The 18,195-nt window shown below is 44.1% G+C and overlaps 2 protein-coding genes across 2 annotated transcripts; one reads left to right on the top strand and one right to left on the bottom strand.

Annotated features, from left to right (window-relative positions):
- Positions 1 to 5,786: 5,786 nt before the first annotated feature.
- On the bottom strand, positions 5,787 to 9,643 carry NDUFA1 (NADH:ubiquinone oxidoreductase subunit A1). Its single transcript, XM_024751857.1, has 3 exons — positions 9,441 to 9,643; positions 8,314 to 8,403; positions 5,787 to 5,944 (listed from the first exon to the last, which is right to left on the bottom strand). The coding sequence occupies exons 1-3, from the start codon at positions 9,540 to 9,542 to the stop codon at positions 5,924 to 5,926; spliced, it is 213 nt and encodes a 70-aa protein (XP_024607625.1). The 5' UTR covers positions 9,543 to 9,643; the 3' UTR covers positions 5,787 to 5,923.
- Positions 9,644 to 9,694: 51 nt separating this feature from the next.
- RNF113A (ring finger protein 113A) lies at positions 9,695 to 10,938 on the top strand. The gene has a single exon (XM_024751856.1). The coding sequence runs from the start codon at positions 9,851 to 9,853 to the stop codon at positions 10,880 to 10,882; it is 1,032 nt and encodes a 343-aa protein (XP_024607624.1). The 5' UTR covers positions 9,695 to 9,850; the 3' UTR covers positions 10,883 to 10,938.
- Positions 10,939 to 18,195: the final 7,257 nt, after the last annotated feature.

The raw sequence follows: 18,195 nt of genomic DNA, 5'->3' as shown, positions 1-18,195 counted from the left end.
GTCCAGCAGGGCTGTCAGTTCTCAGCGATGAAGCTCGGGCTAAATGCTGACGTTCTCCTGTCAGGTGAGCCCAGTCAGCCAGCACATATCTTCTAAGTACTGCAAAGTGGACAGGTGGCAGGACAGGTGGCAGGCAAAGTGGACAGGTGAAGTGAAGCTGAGTGAGACAAGGTTCCCACCCTCAGTGCACCTACAATGTAGTTGGGAAGATAAGGTGTGCTCACGTGAAAAGAGAACCAGTGAGTCAAATGTAGCAAGGTATCTTGGGTTGGGGCAGGTTCTAAGTGTGTGGCAGAGTGACCTCACTTCTAGTCTAAAAGGCCACCAGACTGTCCCGGGAAGGGAGAGGAGGTGGTAGGAGCCCAGGGCCTTTCCTAAACTGAGACCCATTCTCCATCCATAAAGGCCACACAGCCTGAGTACTGTACTGTACCAGTCAGTCCCAGGTTGGGTGGATCCCTGACAGTCATGATGTCATGAAGACCACGCAGAACGTTCCAGCTTGAGCATATGCAGGTCTGCCATAGGGCGAGTGCCTCACTGAACAGTGCCATGCTCAGAACACAAGCACTGTGGCAGAGCTGTTCCCAGATGGCTGGACTTTCGATGGTGATGCCTTGATGTTCTGTTCCACGGTCATAACCACACTGGGCTGACCCCAACAGACACTGGATGAAAACTCCAGAGTTGCCCTAGAGACCCGACCCACCTTGCCCCAAAGACCAGGCTCTTAGAGATGAGAGACCGGAGTGGGCTTCTGGGGGCCTGTGCTGTTTTCTGGCCTGTAGAAACAAAGGGTATTAAACCTAGAAAGAAAAAAATCTGTCTGCTAAGTGAAAGAGACCCTCTCCAGCCGTGCGGTAGGTGGCACGCACGGGGACAGGCAGGTATACCAAAGAAACTCCTAAACACATGGGAAAGATTCTTGTTTTCTTGGGGGCAGTGATGCTCAGTGTTTCCATTGTCTTCCCTTTTTTCCTATTGCCTTTGGTATTACAGTCCTTTAGGGTCATAACTGAAATTGCATACTTGTTTGTCAATTTTATTACCTGACTACGCTCTAGCCCATATATCATAATTGGTTTCTCCATGTTTTCTGGAACTTAGGAAGACGCCTGCCAAGAAACAGAACAACAGATGAAACAAAATGTGTTCAAACTAGTAAAGCACCAGTTACATGGGTTTACACAAGTAAGATCTGCCAGGCCACTTTCTCAGCGATGCCCTGAAAAGAACAATTAGGTCTTTAGTCGTCAATCAAGATCTGTGGAAATCCCAAAAGCAGTGACTTGGCTCTGCAATGCTAAAGAGACTTTGGGGGTGGGAGAGGTATATTATGCCCAACAGCATCAGACACAGAGGGTACACAAATAGGCCAAAGAAACCTTTAACGATTAAAGATTATGCAAACATAGCATTGGATTTATTCCTTACAGAAATTTCCTCATCTTTTATCAACAGTGCCCCATATGTGAAGGTCATAAGAACATTCTGAACCCCTCAGGGTCTAGCTCAGGCTCTACTCCAGCTTCATCTGGGAAGCAAAGGAAGAGCACATCCCAAAAGAATATTCCCGGGTATGCAAACCTCAGAGATGAAATATTGGGTCAGGGGTGTGTGGATGAGGTGGGGCGGAGGAAGGCAGCATTACACAAGCACACGGGGACCCAAACCAAGAAGCTGAACGCCAGTGTCTTTAGATACGTAAAATCTGCATCGACATACTTGGGAAAGAAAAACCTCGATAACCGTTCTGTGTGTCTTATGTGTCACAAAAGTGTAGTAGAATCATTTGAGTTCTCAGGTCACAAAAGTATCAGGGTGATATGAAATCTTGAAAACCAAGTGGTGGTTAACTCTCTACCCTCCTCCCATCCAAAGGCTCCCTGTTGAGGACGGCCAGCTTCAGTCCCATCCGGTCACCACCTTCTCCTAGAACAGAGCAGGCCGCGTCTGCCGAGAGGGGTAACCGGGCACTCGGTCCTCACGGTGGCAAGAAACTGCATTTTCCTCTCTGCTCTCAGAACACACCTTTAGAGCAATGTGTGTCCTTATAGAGGTTAGTGTGGTCTGTTGTCTTTGTTGCGGTGTTCTGCGAATCCCTAGGTGTGACCACTCATTCTAAGAGAGGACCCAAGACTGCTGCCGCCACCTACACTTGGTTCCGCAGAGGGCCTGAGGGTCCTCCTGCCACGTTCAGGTAAGTGCCTTTGGGCGACCTGGGAGTGGACTGGACAGCTGTTCCAGGGGTGCTTGCAGCACCAGCAGTGATCCCCTCTACAGGCACAGGGCTGCCCAGTTACAAACTACTCCACATACATGATGTCCTGACTATCTCAGATACCCAGGGACGTGTGCAGAGCGCGTATTATCTTCCCTTGGAAAATAGGAGGAGACCTGAGCCTCAGAGCAGTGAAGTGACTTGCGTGAGGTCACACAGCTGAAGGCGGCGAGCCTCCTGATGTGCTGATTCCCCCAAAGTTCCGAGTCTCCACAGCCCTTCAGAAAAGAAACGGTTTGTTCTTTGTCTTCTCGACTTGAAGCACGTCACTCGCAGTGAGTTGGGATACATCCATGGGAAAACAAATGCCTCCAGGGATGGGATAAAGTTCAGGTTTACAAATGAGCCGAGAGAGAATCTGGGATCTGAACTCTAATGAACAAAGAACGAGGAACGAGAGGAAAAGGGGAATTACTCCCATAGACTCCTGACCTGAATAAGTAGGAATTAAAAAAAAAAAACAGCAACATTTCAGGACTTCCCTGGCGGTCCAGTGGTTAAGACTCCGAGCTTCCACTGCACGGGGCACGGGTTTGATCCCTGGTCGGGGAACTAAGATCCCGCAAGCCGTGCCAAAAAAAAATAACACTTCCTGGCGTGTTGCTTGATAGAGACCCTGCTGCTTTCAGAGTTTCTCGTTCTCAGCAGTGTTGACGTCGGCTCCCTAAAACTGTCCTGGGAGGGGCTGGCCCCTGCACTGTAGGCTCTACCCACTAGATGTCAGTAGCACCTCACCCGACTCCCCACGTGACGGTGAAAACGTCTCCAAACTTGGCAAAAGTGAAGCACGTCTTTAAGTCCGTGCTCTGCAGAGCAGCCCAGCAGATGGATGCACGTCCCCACCTCACTCTCCTGCTTGCCGCCCCTAGAGGCTTCCAGCTGCCCTGGACAAAGTCTAACACCCAAGGGAGATGGGCCAGGCCCTTGGTGTTCTGGGCCCTGCCAGCCTCTCTGCTCCCTCTTCCCTCTCCTTCCTGCCTCACTCTTTGCTCTAGTTCTGTACAATACTTGCGGCTCTTTCCCACACAGCCACGCTAGTTTGTGTCCTCACACTCGCGCTGCTTTCTCGCCTCAGTTGCTTATCTCGTAAATGCTCCCCAACCTTGAAGACTTCGCTTGGTGTGGGCATCACCTGGAACTTACCTGAAGCCCTCTCCCTCGCCTCCATCTGAAGGTTGGGTCAGATCCCAGCTGTGTGCTCCCACAGCACCTTCTGCAGACCCCTGTCATAGCACTCACCACCCCATCCTGTAACTGCCTTGCAGTCCTCCGGACTGAGCTCCAGAAGGGCGAGGCTGTCTTATTCAAATCTGGGGCACAGTACCTGGCATGTGGCATTCACTCAGCAGTGTTTATTGAAGTGAGCCACAAAGAACAGTTAAAAGTACACTAGGTTGGGAGTCTAGACACCAAGATTCTAGTCCCTGGTCTGCTACTAGCTAGCCAGGTGATGGCTTCCCGTCGCTGAACCTTTGTTTCCTCATCTGAGGAATCAGAATTTGGACTAGATGTCTAAGGGTCCTTATAAGTTGGAATTGCTGATTCTAGAGTGTTGTCTTTTTTTTTCATAAATATTTCACTTAAAAGTGTTTCCCAAAGGGCAGGGCCATCCTCTTCCAACCCCCTTCTGAATGTGTATGGCTTCCTCCAAACTTTTTCAAACTCTTTTCCTACTATTTCATTTGACCCTAGAAATAATGATGGCAGCCTGACAGATATAATTTCAAACAAGAACCATTCTTCCAAACAAGTGACATAAAGGTAAACTGTGTATCAAATGTTAGCATCACAGAAGACAGAAGAACACGTGTTTGTATTTCTACATGCATAGAGACCCTTTGGGGTAGCGTGACAGTGGGGCAGGTGCTGGGCAGGGGACTGGAACAAGTCTTTTCACTGAATACCTTATATTGTTGGATTTTTGAGCTATGTGAATACAGTATCTGTTTTAAAAGTTAAAGAATAAAGCCATATGTATAAAATTAGCTACAAGGATATATTGTACAGGACAGGGAATATAGCCAGTATCTTATAATAACTATAAATGGAGTGTAACCTTTAAAAATTGTGACTTTGTTGTATACCTGAAACTTATATAATACTGTACATCAACTATACTTCAATAAACATAAATAAAAAATAAAACCAAATGAATGGCATCGTTTACCAAGCATCCTTTCAGCTGGCCTTAAAAGCAGGTGACCAATGGACCCGAGGTCAGTAGCCAGACCACATCCGTCATAGCTGCTGTAAGAAGACCCTTCTGGCTAACTGCACTTTCAAAAAATCAAGAGAAATGCAGGCTACAACGCACCACTATAGTCTTCTAGCTTCAAAGTGTGCATTTTCATCTGGTTTACTCCCTGCCAGTGGAGTATAAAAATAAGGCTAAATTTCATAGCAAGTGCCACAAAAAAGGGAGTGAAGAATTCGGACGCTAACGCTAAACCTGACCAACTGATTTTCTGTCACTTTGTAGCCCCTCGCTATACAGCCCTGACATTCATCTAAGGATGAATCCTCTAGTGGATGAGCCCTGCCTAGAGGTACAGTAGACAGAGAACAGACCTAAAAATCAATAGATTTAGTGACGAACTTAGTAATGTTGTCAGTAAGTCTCCTGTATTCCTATCTGTACTACCTGCCCTCCCTCTTCCTTTCCAGAGATAGTTCTCATAACAGTCAGCAAAATGAGCCCTGTGTAGCACTAAATAAAGACTAGAGGTTGTATTAAATTTGTAACCATGACCACAGCTTTCCTTAAACAGTTTCGTCATCACAGGGCGGCACGATATACAGTATTCCTCTAAGTGGGACTGCCACCTCCTTCCTCTGTGAGCCCTGTCCTGTAAGATGAGGTCAGTGGAAACTATACAGTGCAGGTGTGTTTAAGGTCACCAGCAGATCAAATGTTAAACTAAATAAAACATGGGGATGACAAATAACTTAGTTTCCTCACCCAGAGGTCCTGTGGTCACCTGGGGTGTTGATCTGTACACATGGAGTATCACCATCTTCACAGTAGTTACACCCTTTCAGATCTTCATATTATCTGAACATGCAATTCTTTGTTTCAAATGGTCGGTACACTCATTTTAATAAACATAATCACTGTTGTTTCTGCTCTACACAGCAATCTAAAATAAAAATCAACACTTAAGCGAATACTATGTGCTGGATACAGAGTGCATGAAAGTTGAAGGTGCGGTCTGGAATTTTAAGCACATAGGATTCACCCAGAAAAGGAACTAGAAAAAAAACAAAGTACTACTTTTTCTGTATTCTCCTAGCAATCTCTGAAGAAACAATGGTTTTCAGTAATATTACAATAGCAGGAACTACCATGTGTGACACATCAGGCACCAGGCACAGTGATCGGCACTTGGTGTACTTATGTCTCTAATTTTACAAGCCTCAGTTGCCTTTAGTTTTTTTAAAGTGATAAAGCTACATTGGGTAGACTGCTTGATCTTGTGTAGTACCATTCTAAAAAGTAAAGAAAACCTCTGATTTTACTTTTTTGTTTTATTTTTATTACACACTACAAAATACACTGCATGCTACACAATACACTGCATAACCTTCTAGCAGGGGTAGACAAGCATAACTGAGTTATTTTTCATCAATCAGGAAAATGCTTCCTTAATCAATGTTCTCCAAACCCTGAAAAACAGTTTAAAAAGGAAGATGTGAGAATTCTGTTCCTGTCAAAGATGTACATGTACTATAACCAACAATGATTCCTATAACCTATAATGACTCCTAATTTTCATTTTCTGACAGTAGCAAACATACCACTTTATATGAAAAGACAACCCCCCATTCCACTTGCAATCAAGACTAAAGTAAAGCAACTATTTACCACCTGGATCCTTCTACAAAGCACCCTCAGCGTCAGAGGACAGTAAGGTAAATCCATTTTACAAAATAACAGCCAACATCAGGAAAGATATTATTAGCCCCATTCTACTTTTTTACAGGTGAAAAAAATGGAGGCTCAGAGAGGTTTAAAGTCCCTTGTTTAAGTCAGTAAGGAAGCAGTAGAGCCAGAATTCAAGTTCAGGGACCCCCAACTCCAGAACTCTTGCCCTGTAAGCATGACACTATTCAGAAGACCACTCTATCTTACTCAGTTCACAACCAAATACCTCAGAAACAACAAAGTAAAAGAGTAATCAGTGATGACATTTCTTCCAGGTGTTAACACATTCCACGTATTCTGTTTCAATTGAAGGAAGAATCACCTTGAGAGAAATTTAAATTGCATAGTCCTAGGAGCCACCTTGTAAAAATCCTAATTCATTTGGTCCAGTCAGGGTCCTAGGAATCTGTATTTTATCTCACATGCCAGGTGATCCTGACGGCATACTTTTTTTTCTTTTTTTTTGGCTGTGCGGCTTGCAGGATATGAGTTCCCTAACCAGGGATCGAACCCGTGCCCCGTGTCCCTGCCCCTTGCAGTGGAAGCTCAGAGTCCTAACCACTGGACAGCCAAGGAATTCCTCCCCCACTCCCCCTTTTTTTGGTTATTCTTGAACCATACTTTGAGAAATACCACTCTAGATGAGTAGATATCATCATGTTCATCAGATTAGATTCTCAAATAGCACTATACTGAGAGGCAGATCACACAGGTTGAGTCCTTATACTATAATTTAATCACTCTGACCTTCTGTTTTCTCATCTATAAAATGGAATTAATATTTACCTAGATTTGCTGTGACGGGTGAATCAGCAAGGAGAAAGTATAAAATAGTAAAATTTTTACAAGAATAATGAGGATGAACTCCTACAATATATAAGAACATACTATTAAGTTGAACCATATGAAAATGCTACTGCTTGGCCATTTTTGTTTGTTTGTTTGTTTTGTTTGTTTGTTTGTGGTACGCGGGCCTCTCACCGCTGTGGCCACTCCTATTGCAGAGCACAGGCTCCAACGCGCAGGCCCAGCGGCCACGGCCCACGGGCCCAGCTGCTCCGCGGCACGTGGGATCCTCCCCGACCGGGGCACGACCCCGCGACCCCTGCATCGGCAGGCGGACTCCCAACCACTGTGCCACCAGGGAAGCCCTGCTTGGCCATTTCTGACCCACAAAAACAGCAGTTTCATATGATTCAATCAAATAAAAAATTATAGTAATTCTTTAATGTACTGGTGCAGGAACTGGCAAACCAATGGAGTATAGAAGAGTGCATTCATGAAACAGACCCATGTGTATATGGAAGTTTAGTTTACTAGAGTGGTATTTCAAATAAAAAATCGACTTTTCCATATGTAGATAACTGTGACAACTGGCTGTTTCTTGGAGAAAACTAAAGTTAAATCCTTGCTTCACATTATACCCCAAAATGACCTGTAGACAGGTCAGAGCACTAAATGTAAAAAAGACTTTAATGGTATTTGGAGAAACTGTAGAAATATATTTTTAGAATCTTGGGTACAAAAGTCATTTGTAAACAAGATATAAAACCCAAAATCCAGAACAATAAAAATATGATAAACTGAACATCAAGATTAAAAACTGTCTGATCAGCTCGGTGCTTTGTGACCACCTAGAGGGGTGGGATAGGGAGGGTGGGAGGGAGGGAGATGCAAGAGGGAAGAGACATGGGAACATATGTATACGTATAACTGATTCACTTTGTTACAAAGCAGAAACTCACACACCATTGTAAAGCAATTATACTCCAATAAAGACGTTAAAAAAAAAAACTATCTGATGAAAGCCACCATAAAGTAAAAAAGACAGCAGACTGAGAAAAATATTTGCCACATATAAAAGAGACAAAAGATTAATATCTGTAATATATATATAAGAAGCCCTATAAATCAAAAAGAAAAAGACAACAGAACGAGAAAGGATATAGGCAGATGATCCACATAATAACAAATGCAAAGGATCATTAAATATGTAAAAGACAGTGCTATTTTAGTTTGCATTTCCCAGTCTGCTGTAAGACCTTTGGCAAAACATTAACCAGAATGCACCTCAACCCTGACAGATGGGCTAGCGTCAGAGCCATCTTACCTTTGACACATAGTAACGATTAACTCCAGAGATGCGCCTATCTCTTTCCATCAAATTCCACTGATATGAATAATGGGCAACTCTTTTTTCCTACAATTAAAAGAAATTGTTACTGTAGTTTATAAAGATGAGTGACCCAATAGAGGGATATTTATAAGTGACATTCCAGAAAAATGGAATCACTGATATAAAAACCAAATTAACAATATAAGACCAGAATCCTAAATAAAATCGGACCACTAAACTTTAGAGCTAAGATGGTAACCATGAGTTCTTACACTTTCTATTTCAACCAGCATCATTTTTTTTCTTTCCTCCTTTCTTTTTTTTTTTAAAGTCATGACTACTTGTTCCCTTTGGGGACCCTAGTGAGAAGAAACGACAGTGGTAGATCACAAGTGAAAGACAATCACAAAACCAGAAAGTACATTTATACTCTGAGATAATGTGAAGGACTAATTAGAGAGGAAAATCACAAATCCTAATGTGAAAAACAGGAGCATGACCTAAGTTCCTAAAGGCTTGCAAGAGAAAGTGGGAGGATAAAAAAATGTCAAGGTAAAAGAAACCTAATTAAGGGGAATTTCCTGGCGGTCCAGTGGTTCGGACTGGGCACTTTCACTGCCCAAGCGGGGTTCAACCCCTGGTCGGGGAACTGAGATCCCGAAAGCCGCGCGGCGCAGCCAAAAACAAAACAAAGGCTAGAAAAAAGTGAAAAACATGAAGATACCAAGATATGGATGCGAGAAATTAAAATCAAAATCCAGCAAGAAAGGAGACCAGAGGTCAGAGGGAGTGGGGCCAACACTAATCGACGCCTCTCTCCTCTGCCTAGCAGTTTGGACCTACCCCTTTCAATCTCCTGTCTTTCCAGCCCCCAAAACTCTACTCCGCCCTCCTGCCCACGCTTCACCTAGCAGCCAGCTGTTTCTTGCTAAAGTAGAATACGGTTCCCGTCGGCTTCGTTCCGCAAGCCTCTGCTTTTAGGCAATAAAAAGAAAAAGGGCCGATCTCGGCATTCCCCATCTCGGAGAGAGGCTCCGGGTCCTAATGGGTTCCCGACCCCACCGCCCATTTCGTAACGCCAGCCGGTGGAGTCAGCCGCCGGGCCGGAGAAGCCGCCTTACCTTGCTCCCGTTAGTGAACCTGTGGATGCGTGCAGTGGCCATTCCCGGGATGAATAAGCACACGGCCATGACGGCGATCCCGGGGAGAATCTCGAACCACATCGCGACACCGTTACCAAGGCCAAACACTTCCTTCCAAGCTCCTTAAAGGTGACCCGGCTTCGAACCCTTTCCCGTAACTTCCGCGGCAGCGAACGAGCGGGGCGGAGTCATGTACGCGGAGGAAGCTACGGAGCGCGGCAGGGCCCAAGAGTGGCGCGCGCCTGCGCTCTCGCACACTCTTGCTCCCACAGTCATCTTTCCGCAGCGGATTTTGCACCGACTCGCGGTCAAGTGCAAGACGTGCAGTGACGTGAAGCAGCTCCGCGCCACCCAGCAGGCCACAGCCGTTTCGGAGCTCGAAACTTAAAATGGCAGAGCAACTTTCTCCAGGAAAGACGACAGACCAGGTGTGCACCTTTTTTTTCAAAAAGCCTGTGCGAAAAGGGGCTGCAGGCCGCAGAAAGCGCCCGGTCTGCAAACGAGAGTCCGGAGACAGCAGCAGCAGTGACGAAGGCAACACTGTGATCCGCCCGGAAAAGAAGCGGGCGACCCACAATCCGATGATACAGAAAACCCGTGGCAGTGGTAAACAGAATGCGGCTTACGGCGACCTGAGTAGCGGGGAGGGGGAGGGGGAGAACGAGCCCGAGAGCCTCGGCGTGGTCTATAAATCCACTCGCTCGGCGAAACCCGTGGGGCCAGAAGATATGGGGGCGACGGCTGTCTACGAACTAGACACAGAGAAGGAACGTGACGCGCAAGCCATCTTTGAGCGCAGCCAGAAGATCCAGGAGGAGCTGAAGGGCAAGGAAGATGACAAGATCTATCGGGGAATCAATAATTATCAGAAATACATGAAGCCTAAGGATACGTCTATGGGCAATGCTTCCTCCGGGATGGTGAGGAAGGGCCCCATCCGAGCTCCCGAGCATCTGCGTGCCACCGTGCGCTGGGATTACCAGCCCGACATTTGTAAGGACTACAAGGAGACTGGCTTTTGCGGCTTCGGAGACAGCTGCAAATTCCTCCATGACCGTTCAGATTACAAGCATGGGTGGCAGATCGAACGTGAGCTTGATGAGGGTCGCTATGGTGTCTATGAGGATGAAAACTATGAAGTGGGAAGCGATGAGGAGGAAATACCATTCAAGTGTTTCATCTGTCGCCAGACCTTCCAAAACCCAGTTGTCACCAAGTGCAGGCATTATTTCTGCGAGAGCTGTGCGCTGCAGCATTTCCGCACCACCCCGCGCTGCTATGTCTGTGACCAGCAGACCAATGGCGTCTTCAATCCAGCGAAAGAATTGATTGCTAAACTGGAGAAGCACAGAGCTCCAGAAGAGGATGGTGCTTCCGATTTCCCAGAAGACCCCGATGAGGGTCCAATTCCCATTACTTAATTTTCCCATTATTCTCAAATCTCAAAATAAATGTTTTTTTGTTTTGGAAATCTTAATTTGTGTCCTTCCTTTCTAGGGAAAGTGAGAGTAAAAGGCGGGTGGTGAAGTAGGGTGCTGGATGGATGGCTTGTAAAAGCACCAAGGTAGGTATAATCTGGATTTTTACCTGGTATAAATGCTGCCTGTGTGTAACAGATACTTTTCAAAACCCTTTAGCATAAATTTGGGGGATGGGAGAAGTTCGAGAAAAGAGCTAGAATTTGCTTGAAGTGACCAAAGCTGTGATGAAAGCAAGAACTGGACCTATTTATTATATCACATTTTTGCATCACTTAATAATTTACAAAAGTACTTTCATACATTATCCGTCTTGGGAGCGCGTACTACTTCAAAATACACCCCAGCCGGGCTTCCCTGGTGGCGCAGTGGTTGAGAGTCTGCCTGCCGATGCAGGGGACGCGGGTTCGTGCCCCGGTCGGGGAAGATCCCACATGCCGCGGAGCGGCTGGGCCCGTGAGCCATGGCCGCTGAGCCTGCGCGTCCGGAGCCTGTGCTCCGCAACGGGAGAGGCCCCAGCAGTGAGAGGCCCACGTACCGCAAAAAACAAAACAAAATACACCCCAGCCAAGGTGTGTATGTTGGGGGTTGAGGGCAGCAGTGGGAGTGGGAGAATTGGGTCGGGAGACTGGTAGCTATAGCCCCACAGCCTGTGCGTATGGGAGATGCTCCTTGCTCTCCTTAAAGCACCTTTAGGTAACCCCCTGCCATGGATGACTGAAATGGCCTATGCTCCGTGGTCCAGTATGCCAGCCACTACACTAGCTTCGTGTGGCTGTTCAGCACTGGAAATGTGGCTGGTAGCCACCGTATTGGACATGTAGTTCTACACTGAACTTGTGAACCTGCAGAGGGCAAAAATCTAACATTTTATAATCCATTGTCTGAAACTGTGTTCTCACAGACCCTGTAATAGAGCTGATCACGCCCTATTAAAGTTAATCTATGTACCTGTGTTCCCAAATAGTTTGTGAACTCCTCAGTGACCAGGCCAGTGCTTGGCATATAATAAGCACTTAATAAATAAACCCACAGAGGTTTGAAAAAGGGGATCAGGGCCAAAGCCTTGAACCCAAGCTGAGGAGCTTTGACTATATTCTGTTGGTAATGACGAGATAGAGACTTGGGGAAGGGAACACAATCAGACTTTTTTTTTTTTAATGTTACTGTGGTTGCAGGCTATCGGATAGATGGCAGGGAGATGGAAGGCAGGGAGGCCAGTTAGGGAAAATGACTAGTAAATTTTTCTTGATCTGACTAGAATTTGGGCTGATCCCAGGAAACAGATGTAAGAATAAATTGTGGGTTAGAGTTTCTATATTCATATTCATTAGTCCATTTAAAGATATTCTTTGAGCAACTCTGTCAGGCACCATGCCTGGCATACGGGATATTAGCAAACAAGATAGACATAGCCCCTTACCTCATGGAGCTGGACATCAAACAGTGCAGGTGTGATGAGTACAAGAACAAAAGTGCAGTGGGTTGATCTCTCAGGATTAAGCCAATCCCAGACTTTGGGAGAGTTCAGAATCAAACTCACTTGATATAATGTGATAGCATTCTTTAACAGAATGTATTAAGTACAGTGGGGATACATGAGAAGCCTAGTGGGAAAAGGGCTAAAGAAAGCATCACACAGAAAACAGCATTTGAGAGATGAGACAAAAAAACAGCAGAACAGGAAAGAGGAAGTTGTAGAGGCAGATGGAGAAAGAGAAGCTTACACTGAGGTGGAACGCAAAGGAAGACAGTGTTCTAAAAAGTGTCATGGAAAGAAACAGGACAATGACTAGCAAAAATCAGTGGTGTCCTCAAGGTATTTTTCATGTTTACAAAGTTTATGATTAAAGTTTTTAAAAGAAATATTTTTATCACCTTTAATTAAATGGTGCAACTTCATTTCATAGGTGAAAACTAAATAGTTATTCCTACAAATTAAAAAAAAAATTAAACATGGAGGGAGTTCCCTAGTGGCCTAGTGGTTAAGACTCTGGGCTTCCACTGTCGTGGCCCGAGTTCAGTCCCTAACTGGGGAACTGAGATCCCGCAAGCCTTGTGGCGTGGCAAAAAATAAATAAATATGGGGCGGGGGGGAAGAAAGCATGCCAGCAGAGATGAGTTGCAGCTGGACTCTGAAGGCACTAACCTAGTCTGAGAGCTCAGAGGAGGCTCCCCTAGGAGATGACCCTCAAATTGAGACCTGAAAGGGGGGTGGTAGGAAGAGTATCACAGTCAGAGGGTTAGTATACACCAAGGACCTGAAGTGAGAGACTGGCTTCAGCTAAGAACTCGAAGCAGACCAGGATGCTGGAGGCAAAAGACAGATGGTAGTCAGGGCCAAGTCAGCCACATTGCAAGTCATATTAAGGACTCTGGACTTTATCAGAAGGGCAAAGGGACGCCATCAAAGGGTTTTAAGAAAGAAAGTGAGATGATCAGATCTGAATTTTAAAAAGATAATTCTGCAGTGTGGGAAATGGATCGTGGAGACTGGACACAAGCCAGGGAGATCAGTTAGGAGGCTCGTGCGCTAGTCCAGGCGATATGATGGCAGACTGGACTAGACTGGAGGCTGTGGACATTCATTTAATAAATAGTTTTTGAGCACCCACTATATGCCAGGCATTGAGTTAAGCACTGGAGATACAGCCAAAGCAAAAGCATTCAAGTCCCTGCACTCTAGAACTTACATGAGGGAGACTAACAGAATTATACATGCATAATATATAATAGATTGAGCTAAGTGCTATGAAGAACAATGAAGCAAGGTAAGGGGATGAGAGTGCAGGGTGGGGGGGCATGTTATTTTATATAGGGTGGTCAGGGAGGGCCTCTTCTGATAAGGTGACATTTGAGCAGAGACCTAAATGAAGCAGATATCTGGGAGAAGAGCATTCCAGACAGAACACCAAGTGCAAAGGCCCTGAGGCAGGAAAGTGCCTGATGTGTCCTAGGAACAGTGAGGAAGAAATGTAATTATCTGTTTTGGGAGCCCGTACAGAGTAGACTGAAGGAAGAGGAAAGAACTCTAAGATTAGATAAGAAAGGTAATGGGGGGGGCGAGGGCAGACTGTGTACAGCCTTATGAGCCATTGTACGAACTTGAGTTTTTATTCTCAGTGACATGGAGGGTCACTGGGAGGTTCTGAGCAGAGGACTAACATGATCTAACACTGGCTTTAAAAAGGATCCTTCTGGAACTTATGGGGGATAATGGAAATGTTTTATATCTTAACCGGGGTGTTTGTTACACAGGTGTCTACATTTGTCCAAACTCAGTGGACTGTACATGTATGTGCATTTCATTGTATGTGATTATATCTCATTAAGAAACACCTTCAGATCAAAGGAGAAAAAAAAGAAACTGGTTGCTATGTAGAAAATAAACGGGGGCAGGAGGGTCAAGGGATGAAGCACAGAGATCAGTTAGAAGGCTACTGCTGTTGGGACTTTGCTGGTGGCGCAGTGGATAAGAATCTGCCTGCCAATGCAGGGGACGTGGGTTCGAGCTCGGGTCCGGGAAGATCCCACATGCCGCGGAGCAACTAAGCCTGTGCACCACAACTACTGAGCCTGCGTGCTAGAGCCCACGAGCCACAACTACTGAGCCAGCATGCTGCAACTACTGAAGCCTGTGCGCCTAGAGCCTGTGCTCTACAACAAGAGAAGCCACTGCAATGAGAATCCTGCACACTGCAACGAAGAGTAGCCCCTGCTCGCCACAACTAGAGAAAGCCATCACAGAGCGATGAAGACCCAACGCAGCCAGAAAAAAAAAAAAAGGTTGTCCAGGTGAGAGATGGTAAGTGCCTCAAGCCAGGTGGTGGTGAGAAGGGGTCAGATTCTGAATGTAGTTTGAAGGTAAAACTGACAAGTTGTCTTGACAGGTTAGATATGAGGTGTAAGATAGAAGAGTCAAGGTGACTCTAAGATTTTTGACCTGAGCAACCAGGTGGAAAGTGGTACCACTTAGTGAGATGGAGAGAGGCACATAGAGAAAAGTGCATAAAACATAACTTTGCAGTATAACAAGTAGTTACATAGGAACCCCTTGCATAACCACCACCCAGGTCAAGAAATACAAAACTGACAACACTCAAGAAGCCCATCACATTATCCAGATTCTCCAGATGACACATACAGGTAACAACTACGCTGATTTTTATGGTAATCACTCCCTTGCTTTTTTTCCATTGATCTTCCTCTTTAGCTATTTATCTCTCCTTCCCTCTCGCCCAGCCAAGAATAATGTATACTTAATGTCTTTTGTTTCTCTCCCATGTACTCTTCTTTGTAACAGCTTTATTGAGATATAATTCACATATCATATAATTCACCATTTTAAAATATGCATTTGAGTGGCTTTTTGTATATTCACCAAGGTTGTGCAACCATCACCACTATCTAATTTCAGAAAATTTTCAATACTTCAAAAAGAAAAGCAATACCCTACACCTGAAACTAACACAACATTGTAAATCAACTATACTCCAATAAAATTTTTTTTAATTTTTTTTAAAATTTGCTAATAAAAAAAATAAAAAGAAAAGCATACCCATTAGCAGTCACTCTCCATCCCCCCAGGCAACCAGTAATCTCCTGTCTCTACATATTTGCCTCTTCTGGACATTTCATATCAATGGAATCATATAATATGTGGCCTTTTGTGACTGCCTGCTTTCACTGAGCGTGCTCTCAACGTTCATCCATGTTGTACAGTATATCAATACATTCCTTAAGGGGGCTGAATAATATTCCATTTTATGGTTATACTATATTTTGTTTATCCATTCATCAGTTGATGGACTTTGGGTTGTTTCCACATTTTGGCTATTATGAGTAATGATACATTCATGTACACACATTTCTGTGTGGATGTGCATCTTCATTTCTCTTGGGGAGATACCTAGAAGTGGAAATGCTAAGTCATATGGTAACTGTTTAACCTTTTTTAAAACATTTTTTTTAACTGAAGTGAAATTCACATAACAAGAAGTTAACCAGTTTAAAAGGAACAGTTTGGTGACATTACCTCTATATAATTCCAAAACATTTTCATCACCCCGGAAGAAAGCCTCATACCCATCAAGCAAATGCTCCTCATTCTCTCCTCCCAGCATCTCCTGGCAACCGCCAATATGCATTCCGTTTCTGTGGATTTAGCTATTCTAGATACTTCATATAAATAGAATCATATAATATGTAGTCTTTTGTGTCTGGCTTTCACTTAACATAATGTTTTCAAGGTTCATTCACATTGTAGTATGTATCAGAACTTCCTTTTTGAGGCTGAATAATATTCCATTGTATGTATATACCAAATTTATTATCCATTCATCTGTTGATGGACATTTTTTATTTTCCACCTTTTGGCAATTGTGAATAGGGATACTCTGAAAATGTGTACATATCTCTGAGTACCTGTTTTTCAATTCTTTTGAGTATTCACCTAGGAGTAGAATTGCTGGGTCATATGGTAATGCTATCTTTTTGTTTTTTTTTTTTTTTGGCCGCGTTGTTTCTTCCTTGCTGTGTACAGGCTTTCTCTACTTGTGGTGAGCAAGGGCTACTCTTCATTGCGGTGCACGGGCTTCTCATTGCAGTGGCTTCTCTTGTTGCGGAGCACGGGCTCTAGGCGCGTGGGCTCAGTAGTTGTGTCTCACGGGCTCTAGAGCACAGGCTCAGTAGTTGTGGCGCACAGGCTTAGTTGCTCCGCAGTATGGGGGATCCTCCCAGACGAGGGATTGAACCCGTGTCCCCTGCATTGGCAGGCGGATTCTTAGCCACTGTGCCACCAGGGAAGTCCCTGGTAATGCTATCTTTAACTTTTTGAAGAACTGGCAAACTGTTTTCCACAGCAGCTGTGCCATTTTATATTCCTGCCAGCAATGTAAGAGGGCTCCAATTTCTCCACATCACCAGCACTTATTTCCTTTTTTTTTTTATAGCAATCCTTGTAGCTGTGAAGTGGTATCTCATCATGGCTTGGATTTGTACTTCCCTAATGATGACCATCTTTACATGTGCTTGTTAGCCATCTGTATGTCATCTTTGGAGAAATGTCTATTCAAGTCCTTTACCCATTTTTTAATTGGTTTCTTTGACTTTGGGTTGTTCAGTTGTAAGAGTTCTTTATATATTCTGGATACCAGGCCCATATCAGATATATAATTTGCAAATATTGTCTCCCAATCTGTGGGTTGTCTTTTTACTTTCTTGTTGGTATTCTTTGAAGCACAAAAGGTTTTAATTTTGATGAAGTACAATTTAACCATTTTTCTTTTGTTATTCATACTTTTGGCATCACATATGAGAATACATAAATCTGATAAATAAATCTGAAGTCATAGAGATTTACCCCTATGTTTCCAAGAGTTTTATAGTTTGAGCTCTTACATTTAGGTTTTTGATACAATTTGAGTTAATTTTTGTATATGGCATGAGATAAGTGTTTAGTTTTATTCTTTGGCTTGTGGCTATCAAGTGACCTAGCACCATTTGTTGAAAAGACCATTGAATGTTCTTGGCAGTCTTGTAAAAATATTAGTTGACCATAGACAGATGGGCTTGTTTCTGGACTCTCAATTCTATTCCATTTATCTATATATCTATTTTTATGCCAGTACCACAAGGTCTTGATTACTGTTGTTTTGTAGAAAGTTTTGAAAACAGGAAGTGTGAGCCCTCCTATTGTTTTGGATATCCTGGATCTCCTGCAATTCCTTATGAATTCCTTATGAATGTTTGAGTCAGCTTGTCAATTTCTACAAATAAATCAGCTGGAATTTTGATAGAGATTGCATTGAATCTGTAGATCAACTTAGGAAGCACTGCCATCTAAATAATATTAATTAATATCGTGAATTCCCTGGCAGTCCGGTGGTTAAGACTCCACACTTTCACTGCTGAGGGTCTGGGTTCAATCCCTGGTCAGGGAATTAATACCCTGCAAGCCTCATGGCGACGTGGCCAAAATAAATAAAGTAATTTAAAAAATTAATGTTAATCCTCTAATCAGTGAACACAGGATGTTTTTCCATTCATTTTAATCTTTAATTTATTTTACAGTTATTCATGGTATTCATTTATAATCCTTTTCATCTTTATAAGATCATCAGTAATGTCCCCTCTTTTATTTTTTTTATTTTTTTGGCCATGCCACACAGCTTGTGGGATCTTAGTTCCCCGATCAGGGACTGAACCCTGGCCCTGCAGTGAAAGTGCCGAGTTCTAACCACTGGACAGCCAGGGAA

Source organism: Neophocaena asiaeorientalis, unplaced genomic scaffold (assembly GCF_003031525.2).
Source record: "Neophocaena asiaeorientalis asiaeorientalis breed wild unplaced genomic scaffold, Neophocaena_asiaeorientalis_V1.1 scaffold659, whole genome shotgun sequence".
Classification (NCBI taxonomy): domain Eukaryota; kingdom Metazoa; phylum Chordata; class Mammalia; order Artiodactyla; family Phocoenidae; genus Neophocaena; species Neophocaena asiaeorientalis.
This window is presented reverse-complemented; position numbering and strand designations above follow the sequence as displayed.